Source organism: Lepus europaeus, chromosome 9 (assembly GCF_033115175.1).
Source record: "Lepus europaeus isolate LE1 chromosome 9, mLepTim1.pri, whole genome shotgun sequence".
In the NCBI taxonomy this organism is placed as follows: Eukaryota; Metazoa; Chordata; class Mammalia; order Lagomorpha; family Leporidae; genus Lepus; species Lepus europaeus.
The window spans coordinates 11411028-11423370 of NC_084835.1; the positions used below are offsets into that span (position 1 = coordinate 11411028).

At 42.2% G+C, this 12343-nt stretch overlaps 1 protein-coding gene across 1 annotated transcript; it reads right to left on the minus strand.

Moving 5' to 3' along the window:
- Positions 1-7859: 7859 nt before the first annotated feature.
- Positions 7860-8810, minus strand: LOC133766189 (vomeronasal type-1 receptor 90-like). The gene has a single exon (XM_062199909.1). The coding sequence runs from the start codon at positions 8808-8810 to the stop codon at positions 7860-7862; it is 951 nt and encodes a 316-aa protein (XP_062055893.1).
- Between the last annotated feature and the right edge of the window lie 3533 nt (positions 8811-12343).

The following is a 12343-nucleotide window of genomic DNA, read 5'->3' on the forward strand; positions in this document are numbered from 1 at the left end:
GTCTGATGGCTCTGGCTAAAACTTCTAGGACTATATTGAATAGCAGTGGTGAGAGTGGGTATCCCTGTCTGGTGCCAGTTTTCAATGGAAATGCCTCCAACTTTTCTCCATTCAATATAATGCTGGCCATGGGTTTGTTATCAATTGCCTTAATTGCGTTGATGAATGTTCCTTCTAAATCCAATTTGCTTACAGTTTTCATCATGAAAGGGTGTTGTATTTTGTCAAATGCTTTCTCTGCATCTATTGAGATAATCATATGATTTTTGTTTCTCAATTTGTTAATGTGATGTAGCACATTGATTGATTTTCGAATGTTGAACCATCCCTGCATACCCCCTGGTAAATCCCACTTGGTCCAGATGAATGATCTTCCTGATGTGTAGTTGTATTCGGTTGTCCAGGGTTTTGTTGAGTATTTTTGCATCTGTGTTTATCAGTGAAATAGGTCTATGTTTTTCTTTCTTTGTTGCGTCTTTTCTGGGCTTTGGAATTAAGATGATATCGGACTTATAGAAAGAATTTGTGAGGATTCCCTCCCTTTCAATTGTTTTGAATAATTTGAGAAGAACTGGGGTTGTTTGTTCTTTAAGTTTCTGGTAGAATTCAGCAGTGAAGCCGTCCAGTCCTGGGCTCTTCTTTTTTTTCAGTAGCGTGTTTATTACTGATTCAATATCTTTCACGGTTATGGGTCTGTTTAGGTTTTCTATGTCTTCATGGCTCAGTTTCAGAAGGTTTTATGTATCCAGGAATCTATCCATTTCTTCCAGGTTTCCCAATCTGTTGGCATACAGCTCTTTGTAATGGTTTCCTATGATTCTTTTTATTTCTGTTGTGTCTGTTGTTACATTTCCATTATCATCTTTAATTTTACAGATTTGAGTCTTCTCTCTCCTTTTTTTGGTTAGTTGGGTCAATGGTGTGTCTATTTATTTGTTTTTTCAAAGAACCAGCTCTTGGTTTTGCTGATCTTTTGTATTGCTTTTTTGGTTTCAATTCTGTTTATTTCTTCTCTAATCTTTAGTATTTATTTTCTTCTGCTGGGTTTGGGTTTGGTTTGCTGCTGTTTTTCTAAATATTTGAGGTGCCTAGAGAAGTCATTTGTTTGGTATCTTTCCAGTTTCTTAATGTGGCACCAATTGCTATAAACTTTCCTCTTAGCACTGCTTTTGCTGTACCCCACAAGTTTTGATAAGTTGTACTATCATTTTCATTTTTTCTAGAAATTTTTTGATTTCTCTTTTGATTTCCTCTATGACCAACTATTCACTCAGAATCATGTTGTTCATTCTCCATGTGTTTGCATCTGATGTAGAGATTCTTGAGTTTCTGATTTTGAGTTTCATTGCATTGTGGTATGAGAAGATGCGTGGTATGATTTCAATTTTTTTGAATTTGCTCAGGCTCCCTTTATGTCCTAGCATATGGTCAATCCTAGAGTAAGTTCCACGTACCAGGTTCCCTAAAATCACTGAAAATAGTGAAGTCCTATTCCTTCAAAGTGAAGATGATTAAAACATACTACGTGACCCATTTTATGCTGCTAAATGTTTTACTGCACTGAAGAGAAATGATACAAGTCTTCGAGTTGAGATTCCATGATCACTTACAGCCCTTGTCTCTACTATTGATGAATAGTGTTTTCATTCTTCATTCTATCTGCTGAACTCTTTACTTGGTGTTGGGTTAGACTTAAAACTATAACATAAACTGAAAATAGATCTTTGTAAAAGTTGAGGATGGATGTAGGAGAGGGAGCAGAAGGAAGGGTGGAAAGTATTACTATGGTCCTGAATCTTTACATATCAGATACACGAAACTTGTATAGCTGAAATAAAATTAGAATATTTTCTCTTTAAATATTTTTAAACATATTTCTTTATGTAGTGATCTATTGATGGACATCTGGTTTGATTCTGTATCTTGGCTATAGTAAGTTGAACTGCCATAAACATGGGGTATAGATAATTCTTTCATATGCTGATTTCTTTTCCTTTTGGTAAATACTAAGGAGTGAGATGGCCAGGTCAAATGGTACAGCTATTTTAAGATTCCTGAGGAATCCCTATACCATCTTCCATAATGATTGTATTAGTTTATATCCCCACCAACAGTGTATGAGGGTACGTTTTCTCCCACATCCTCTCTAGCATTTGTTATTTTTTGATGATATCTCTTGTAAGTTGGGTGAGTTGCAACTTCATTGTAGTTTTTATTTGCATTTCCCCAATATGGTTAGTGATCCTGAGCATCTTTACTGTGTGTGTTGACCATTTGTATTTCATCTGTTGGAAAACACCGGTTCCCATCCTTAGCTCATTTATTAACTGATTGTTTATTTTCTTGTTCTTGAGTTTCTTGAGCTCATTATATATTCTGGATGTTAATCCTTGATTAGATGTATTGTTTGCAAATATTTTCTCCTCATTTTTTGGGGGGTTGCTGCTTTGATAAGTGTTTCTTGTGCTGTGCAGAAGCTTCTTAGTTGATACAATTCCATTTGTCTGTTTTTGCCTTTATTACCTGTGCTGCTGCGGTCTTATCCAAGAGGACTTTGCCTATGCCAATGTCTTGCATGTTTCCCACCAGTAGTTAGATAGTTTCTGGTCTTATTTGTAGATCCCTGATTGATTTAGAGGATGTAAGGTAGGGGACTTGTTTCATACTTTTGAATGCAGAAATCCAGTGCTCCCAACACCATTTATTGAAGAGATTGTGCTTTTTCCAGGGGATGATTTTAGCTTGTATGTCAAAGATTAGTAGCTTGTGGAGGTGTGGATTAGTTTCTGTGGTCTCTATGTTGTTGGCATGGTTGACATATCTATTCTTGGGCTGGGACCAAGTTGTTTTGGTTTAACTGCCCTGTAATATATCTTGAAATCAGGCATTGTAATGCATCCAGCTTTATTTTTATTTTTGAAGATGGCTTTAGCCATTCAGGGTCTCTTGAGATTCCATATAATTTTGTGGATCATTTTTCTCAGACCTGAGAAGAACTTTCTTTTCAAATACAAAATGTGTTGCATTTGTTAGAGAACTTGACTGAATCTGTTGAGATAATCACACAGGTCTTCCATCCTCTTATTGTGAGATATTACAGCAGTTGATTTTGAACACAGAACCATCTTTGCATTGAGATAAATCCCACTTGGTCATGGCATGTTTTCCTTTTAACATGCTACTGCATTTGAATGGCTAATAATGTGTTGAAATTTTCTGCATCTGTGTTTTTTTTCCTCTAGAAATACCTGCATGTGTTTTAGGAGTCAGGGACATACCAGTCTCAGAATGAGCTGGAAAGTACTCTTTCCTGTTATTTGAAACTTTTCAAAAAGGGTGTGAGGGATTGCTGATATGTTTTGGATGCTGCTTATGTGTGTGCCCAAAAGCTTGATGTATCAAAAACTTGCTCCCTGTAGTTTGGATGTTTGGAGGTGGTTGGACCTTCAAGAGGTGGGATCCAGGGGAGAGTTCCCTGGGTCATTGTGAGCCCTGCCCTTGGATCGGTCTCTGTAGATGAGTGAATTGTTCCCTGGAGTTGTGATGAAAGCTGAGGATCAGCTCCAGGTCTCTGTGGCTCCTTGTGTAACCACATTGTCTCTGCCTGCTGCGTGTGCTCCTTCCACTGTGATGCCATTCCCCACGAGGCCCTCAGCAGCGATGAAATTATGCTGGTGCAGAACCCTTGATCTTCCAAAACCATGAGCTAAATAATGATGTTTGCTTTTTAAACTGTTCAACCAGGAATTTTGTTAAAATAATGGAAGATGAACCATTGTTTCAGTCCCCAAGTGGCCACAAAAGCCTGCACTTGACTGATCAGAAGCCAGGAGCCAGCATTCTCCTCTAGGTCTCCCATGTGGGTGCAGGGGCCTAAATTCTAGGGCCATGTCACACTGCTTTCCCAGGCCACAGCAGCTAGCTTGATTGGAGGAGGATCAGCCAGAACTCAAATCAGCATTCATATGGGATGCTGGACAGTGGCGGCAGCTTTACCCAGTATGCCATAGTGCCAGCCCCTCAATTATGCTTTGTCATCTGAAGTTTTAGACTTAGAACAAGCTCCAGTTGTTAGGTTTCTGTTTTGCATTGGGCCCTTGAGTTTGCCCAGTAGTTTTTTTTTTGGGGGGGGTTAAATTATCTATTACTTATTGTCTACATGTACCAAAGTTAATAGGTTCAACAGGAAAAATATTCATAAATATATTTTGGGCATTTTATTTAAATAATTATACAGACTAGAAAATTTTTTTGTCATCTGAATATACTTAGAACCAACACACAATATTTTTAAAAAATTTATTTATTTGAAGGTCAGAGTTGCAGAGGGAGGGAGAGAGAGAGGGAGAGAGAGAGAGAGAGAGAGAGGGAGAGGGAGAGAGAGGGAGAGAGAGTCTGCATTCACAGATTCACTCCTCATATGGTCACGATGGCCGGAGCTGGGCCAATCTGAAGTCAGGAGCCAGGAGCTTCTTCCATGTCCGCAATGAGGGTGCAGGGACCCAGGGTCTAGGGCCATCTTTTACTGTTTTCCCAGGCCATAGCAGAGAGCTGGAGTGGAAGTGGAGCTAGCTGGGACTTGAACTAGAGCCCATATGGGATGCTGTCACTGCAGGTGCTTTACCCTATATGCCACAGCACTGGCCCCCCAACACACAATTTAAAAACAAAGCATTATGAGTACCCCAAGAGTCCTCACTATTCCCTCCTTACCTTTGCTTATTTTTTAATGTGTGAAATATTGATTGTGATTTACATGGTATGAATCAGTGTAGCAATATTTAAAAGTATATATCAAAAGATATGACCTACACACCTTTAAATATTCTCTGAATATGGTAACTATGCCAAACAAGAGCATACATGGGGCATTTGCTTTTTGAGTCTTGATTACTCCACTTAGAATAATGATGTCAAGTTGCATCCTTTTGTTGCAAATGTCAGAATTTCATTTTTTTAAATGGCGGAGTTGTATTCCATTGTGTGTACATGTCATATTTTCTTTATCTGGTCACCAGTTGATGGTCCTGTGAGTTGATTAGGTATTGTGCTTTGAGCTGCTACTAATATGGGTGTGCAGGTAACTTTTTCATATGCTGATTTCATTTCCTTTGGCTGAGTTCCTAGGAGTTAGACTGCTGGGTTGTATGGCAGATGTGTTCTTAGTTTTCTGAGAAATCTCCATGGTGCCTACCATAATGCTTACAGCAGTTTGTATTCCTAGCAGCTATGTATTAGGGCATCTTTCTTTCCACATAATCACTAGCATTTCTTATTTTTTTCATTTTTACATGGTAGCCATTCAAACTGGAGTGAGGTCATCCTTCACTGTGGTTTTAATTTGCATTTCGGTGATGACTAGTGATCCTGAACATTTTTCCTTGTGTCTGTTGCGCATTTGCATTTTGTCCTTTGGAAAATGCCTGTAAATACCCTTTGCCCATTTCTCATTATATTAACTGGTTTGTTTTGTTGAGTTTCTTTAACTCCTTGTGCATTCTGGATATTAATACTCAATAGTATGCACATTTTGCAAATATTTGGGCCATCTTCTGCTGCTTTTCCCAGGCCATTATCAGGGAGTTGGATTGGAAGTAGAGCAGCCAGGACACAAACTGGAGCCCATATAGGGTGCCAGCACTGTACGCAGACTTAGCTTGCTATGTCACAACACCAACCCCAAGCTTTGTTTCTATTGCTTTAGACTGTTTTGACTATTATGGATCCTTTGTGCTTACAGGGGAATTTTAAGATTATTTTTTTAGTTCTGTAGAGAATATCCCTAGTATTTTGAGTGGTATCACATTGAATCTACAAATTGCTTTGGGTAGTGTGGACATTGTCATAATGTTAATTCTTCCAATCCATGAACATGGGAAGATTTTTCCATTATTTTGGAATTCTTAAGACTTCTAAAAATTGGATGGCTTAATGGTATCCCATGGGCTTCAACACTGTTTTCAGTCTTTGTGATTTCTCCTCCTCCTTCTGCTCCTTCCTGCTCCCTCGTCCTCCCTCCTTCCCCCCTTCCGCCTTCTCCCTTCCTCTTCCCATCCTACCCTCCTCTCCTCTCTTTCCCTTTCCTCCTTCTTCCTCCAGCTTCCTCCTCCCTTCCTCTATCCTCGTCCTCCCCATCCCCCTCCCATCCTCCTCCCCCTCCCCCTCCCATTTACCTCCCCCCAGTCTTTCCCATCCCTTCCTCTTCTCTCTCCCTCCTCCTCCCCTCCTTGTCTTCTCCTTTTCCTCATCCTCTCCTCCCTTGCCTGCTCTCTTCCTCCCCCACTCCTCCTTTTCTCACCAGAGATAATTCAAGTAACTGTCTTCTAGGTTGGATATTCTTTCTTTTGCCTCACCAAGTCTGTTATTAAGGCTTTACATATATTTTAAATCCTTTGTTTCTAATATTTCTGTTTTTTAAACATCTCTCTTTTCAGAATTCTTCACAATGCCATGTACTAACTTTCTAATTTGACCTCAGTGTTTCTGCAAGTTTTTAAGTAACCTTATACTCTTTCTTTTGCATTATTTTTCAGGCATTTTCAATCTCCCCCTTCTTCACATTACAATTATAAAGAATTATCATGTTCCTGTGAGGACACATATGCCTTCCTTGGTCATGAGAGGACACATATGCCCTTCCTTGATTATGGTTTTGTGTAGCTACATTGACTTTCTCATATCTGGGGGATCTCTTGTTACTCTCTCCTCTGGAGAATGGGCATTTTGGTTTATTTTTTGGGTTTTTTTTTTTGGTTGAATATTTTAATCCCAGGAAATGTGCATCTGGGACTTGTAGGAGTGTCTAAGGCTTACAGTTGAGTTCCAGGTCTTTGTGCTGAGAAGGACCAGGGTGCTCTGGCCACTGTTTGTGGGTGGGGCAAGAGTCCAGATTGACACCCATGCTGGGTGTGCTGCAGACCCTCTGGTAGTCAGTGGGCAGGGGATGGTGGAGGCTCCTAGTGTGTGGACAGTGGCAGCTTTCTCTGACAGGGTGAGCCAGCTGATTGTAGGTCTAGAGTGAGCTCATGGTGCTAGTGCCCTCCCCAACCCATGTACCTGGCCAGACAGGGCACTGACCCACTCTACGGTGTCCATGTCTCCTGGCTCCCTGCAGGATCTGTCCCCAGAGAGCAGTGGGGTCTGAGACTCCACAGACTGCTCAGGTGCACTGGAACCCAGCTGCACCCCACCTCCTTCTCAGCCCCATGGTGAATACCATGAACTCCTAGGTCACAGGGTGCAGGGTCCAGTCTCCACCCTGCAAGTTGCCCTGCCCCAGGTCCTGGCAGGCTCCAGCAGGGATGGAACTGCCTGCTGTTAACTGAGCTCACCTGCAGCTCCACCTCAGCAAATTGTGCCTGGCGCTTCAGTGGAGGAGGGGGGGGAGCTAACATGGCCTCCGTTCACAGCAAAGCAGTCAACCATCCCCTGCAGCTCCCCAGGCCAGACTTGGGTCCAGTGGCAGAGCTGGAATTCTTCTTCAATACAGCTGCCAGAGGCAGGGTCCCAGGCAGCATCCTCTGACCCTGCTGCCCTCTGAAGATGGCAAGCCCCAGTCATGAGCCACTGACAAGTGCAGCAGTGGCTGGCGGCCATGTGTCCGTCCTCTCTCCTCACCGCTCCATGGATTCTCTGTTCTGTGCATCTGCCACTGAAAGTTTCTCTCAATGAGTCCCCTGAGAATGTGGTCCTTCCTCTGTTTTTCTGGGATCTTTGTGTGGTTGAGAACAATGTAGCTTCCCCTATTCCACCATCTTCAGTTTCTCTTATTTCTATATTTCAATGAACCTAGAGAGAACACTCTATAGGCAATCACTATGCACTTTGAAGTCAAAGTATTTGCTCAGGTAAAGACATGTTTATTCCTGAACAAATAAACACTTAATTTCCTTCTCCCACATGAATTTGAAAAGCTTGATCCTTCGTTTTTCACTACTGATGAGCAACAGAGGACCAATGGTGGCATAGCCATTGCCCACCAATAGCTGAACACAGAGGTGAACTGGGTCATTTTTCCACCACAACCCTGAGAATGAGAACACAATGCAGTCCATCAAGTACAGGAGCACAAAGATGCCCATGAGCAGCAGAATGGTGCGGGTGGCCCTGTGCTCTGGGGAGGCTCTTGGAGAAAAGCTCGTGTTGTGAAGGTGCTGGGACCGCCTACTGTGTCTGCACAGAAGAGACACCATGTACCCACTTGAGAGGGCCATGAGCCCTAGAAGGGAGACATCCCTTACAATCCACAATATGGAAAATGTGTACCTGGGTAAGTAGCTCAGGGGCCAAAGAGAGCAGGATTTAGTGACAAACATAAGACTGTTGGATGTACAATTTTTGGTTGCAACAGTGGACATTAAGAGACGAGCGCTGATGGACAAATTGAAGACCCATAGTAAGAGAAATCCAGACACATTGTGTTGTGAGGCTGTGCGCTTGAACTTGGCCAAACAGGAGCTCCTGGGGCTGAGGGTGATGGCCTGGAGGACGCTCAGCAGGCAGGTGTTACACAGGGAGAGGCTCCGTGTCACCTGGTGCAAGTAGATGACAGCTTTACACGTGATGTCGTCCCATAACTCCTGAGACTCAAAAATGTCTGCAGCTATGACCCCCACAGTGATCAGCATCACCAGGTGGATGAGGGCCAGGTGTCCAATGGCCAGGTCAGTGGGCCTGGGCCTGTGTTGGAGAAAGAACCAGAGGACGTGGAAGAGAAGAAGGAAGGTGTTGGCTGTGATCCCAATGCTGACTTCAGAGAAAAAGGCATTTCTGACAGCAATAAAACTGGAAAGTATAGTGTTCTTACTCATTTTTAGAGTAGAAAAACAAATAGAAAGTCTGTGGAAAAAGTAAGACAAAATGATCTATCACAGATACTACTCCATTTATCACTTGTGCCCACAGCTGCTCTGTTCATGAAGATATCTGGATCGGTCCCTGTGTATCCTTTCTCACCTGGGAATACTCAGTCTACCTCAGCCTATCTTGGAAGCCACTGTGGTCCTAGCTGCACACCTGCCCATTATGATTAAGGAGTACTTCCCTGTCTGGACTCCCACAGGACCTGCAGAATGGAATTGTCACTAGATTAAAGGTGTTTCCTGATTTTTACCTTACTTTTAGTTTTTCACCTGAAGGGCAGTGAGTTACTTCCCTTTGCAGCTGCAGGATTCTGATAAAATTCTGAACCCAAAGTAGGAGTGAACTCTAAGAATTTTAGGAAAGTAGAAATGAGACCATCATGTGCACTAAGTGACACGGGTTTATCTATGCATGTAACTGTCTTACATCACTGTTAGGTTCATTTTCATTTATTTCCAGAGAAATTTTCTTGAAACAAAGAGTTAACAGAAATACTGGTTAGTGTACACTCTGAATTTAATTGTGTGATCTAATGTTTACTAAATGTGTGACCTTCAGCTGTCACTCAACATGGGACACCCTGTTATCTGTAAGTATTGGTAAGTGTGTCACTTACTAGAGATGGTGTATCAAAGGGTATTGGGTAGACGTGTGAACAGGCATAGGGCCTGGGGAACAATGGTCTCTGTGGAAACCGCAGCCACTGCTGTCCCTATGAGGTCCTCCTCCTGAGCTCACCTTGAGAGAGCGCCGTCCTCTCCTAATGTGCCAGCTCTGACCCTGCAGGAGGAGCAGGGGAAGTGAGCACCAGAGTCACAGGTGCTGAACACCCTCTGTTCCTTGATTCCTTCCCCCTCTGTTCCTGGCTTGTGGAAACCACAGTGAATATGTTCACAGGCTAAGTTGACAGATGATTGCTTTCTACAGAAATGATGATGGGACACAGATCTAAGCAGTCTTCTCTGTCTTTCCTGTGCTTAAAAAGAAACTCAGCTATTTACTGGGTCTCTATATCACCTAAGCTAGGCAAAATATTCTGATCATGTTTTAAAATAGTAGTTAATAGATAGAAAATAATTTAATGATTTACAAGATTGCATAAAAATTAAAATACTAGGAAAGGAAGATCTCCTTTTTATCTCTCCGTCTGTAACCCTCCCTTTTAAATGGATAAGTAAATCTTTAAAAATATTTGCGTTTCTGTGTGGGCACAAACTGATGAGGTCTTTACTAATTACATACTGAAGCGATCTTCTGTATATAAAGAGAATTGGAAATGAAAAAAAACAACCTGGTGTTAAAATGGAAATGGCATAGAAAATTAATTAATTTGAAAAAAAATTATGTAGGATCTCTGTCTTTAATGTGCTGTACATTGCTATTTAATGCTATAAATAGTAATCCAATGTAGTTTTTTCACTTTATGTTGCTATATGGGCAAAATGTTGAAATCTTTACCTAATATATACTAAACTGATCTTCTGTATACAAAGAGAATTGAAAATGAATCTTTACATGAATGGAAGGGGAAAGGGAGCGGGAAAGGGGAGGGTTGCGGGCGGGAGGGAAGTTATGGGAGGGGGGAAGCCATTGTAACCCATAAGCTATACTTTGGAAATTTATATTCATTAAATAAAAGTTTAATAAAAAAATTAAAAAAAAAGAAAAAAAAATCAAAGTTCTAAACATCTGCTTTATTTTTTAAAGATTATTTATTTGAAAGGCAGAGTTACAGAGAGGCAGTGAGAGAGCGAGAGAGAGGTCTTACATCAGCTGGTTCACTCCCCAGATGGCCGCAGCAGATGGAGCTGTGCCAATCCAAAGCTAAGAGCCAGGAGCTTCTTCCAGGTCTCCCATGTGGGTGCAGGGGCCCAAGGATTTGGGCCATATTCTGCTGCTTTCCCAGGCCATATCAGAGATCTGGATTGGAAATGGATCAACTGAGACATGAACCAGTGTGCATATGGGCTGCTGGCACTGCAGGCAGCAGCTTTACCTGCTATGCCATGGTGATGGCCCCTAAAATTCTGTTTTCTTATGTTATTTGAATTATTTAAGGATGTTCCTTATGTTGTTTGAAATAAGTGAAAACATCAAAAAATGAAAACATGATTTTTTTTAAAAAATTGAACTATATATATAAAGATCTTTAAAACTTTAATGAAAGTGCATGTTATGAAAAGAAACTATGCGTGGATTTCAAAATAATCTGTTTTACCAAAATATGCTTACCTTTTAATTCTGTGGTCCTTGCATGCTTTGAAGTTCTCTTGTGTGCTGTGCTTTAATTCAGATTTAAAAATACAATTGTAGCTGATATAAGTATGGATATATAATATTACAAAACTGATCTGCTAGCTTCCTCCTCATTGGTAAGTTGGGGTTGGTGGACAACATAAGTTGAGTGTTTGTCAGGGGAGTGTGTAAGAAAAGGCAGGACAGGCCGGCGCCGCGGCTCAGTAGGCTAATCCTCCGCCTTGCGGCACTGGCACACTGGGTTCTAGTCCCGGTCGGGGCACCGATCCTGTCCCGGTTGCCCCTCTTCCAGGCCATCTCTCTGCTGTGGCCAGGGAGTGCAGTGGAGGATGGCCCAAGTGCTTGGGCCCTGCATCCCATGGGAGACCAGGAGAAGCACCTGGCTCCTGCCATCAGAACAGCGCGGTGCGCCGGCCGCAGCGCGCCTACCGCGGCGGCCATTGGAGGGTGAACCAATGGCAAAAAGGAAGACCTTTCTCTCTGTCTTCCTCTACTGTCCACTCTGCCTCTCAAAATTAAAAAAAAATTAAAAAGATAAATAAATAAAAAAAGAAAAGGCAGGACAGACGATGCCACAAAGTAGGGATCATATCAGGAAGTAACATTGTCAGGGATCATTCTTCAAACCACTGGAAAAGCCTTACTTTGCCTGTGGAGGAAATTCCCCAGAAGGAGCTGGAAGACATTTCCTTCTTGCTCAGGGTATTGATCAGGAAGAGGACACATTTGGATGCATCCAGGGCACCCACTGACAGCGTCTCTGTGGAGGATCAGGAGAGACGGCTGAAGACAGGAGTGTTCTCCCCAGCTGTGTCCACACCGTGCTGAGTGCACACTGTGGCTGTCATTGCCAGATGTCTTATATTTTTTATTTTTATGCACATATTGAAAGGAAGCTAAATATAGCTAATATCTGGTACTGTGTTATTTTATGAGAAAACATTCCTTAAGGTGTGAGCATTTCAGAAAAGAAGGTATAGAAATGCTGTCAGCTAGTTCTCCCCAGCTGTGCCTGCTCACACAGCCCTGAGTGGCAAACATGGTGTAGGAGAGTAGAGGATGCTACAGAACTCTTTGCATCAGCAGGAGGAGCCAGGAGCCCCTCCTCCAGCACAGCTCCTAGGACTGGCAATGCAGAGACTGCACCTGCTCTCCTGATGCACCAAGCCTGAAAATCCATTTTCCACACAGGAGACAGCAACCTGCCCTCAGCGAGACCTGAGGT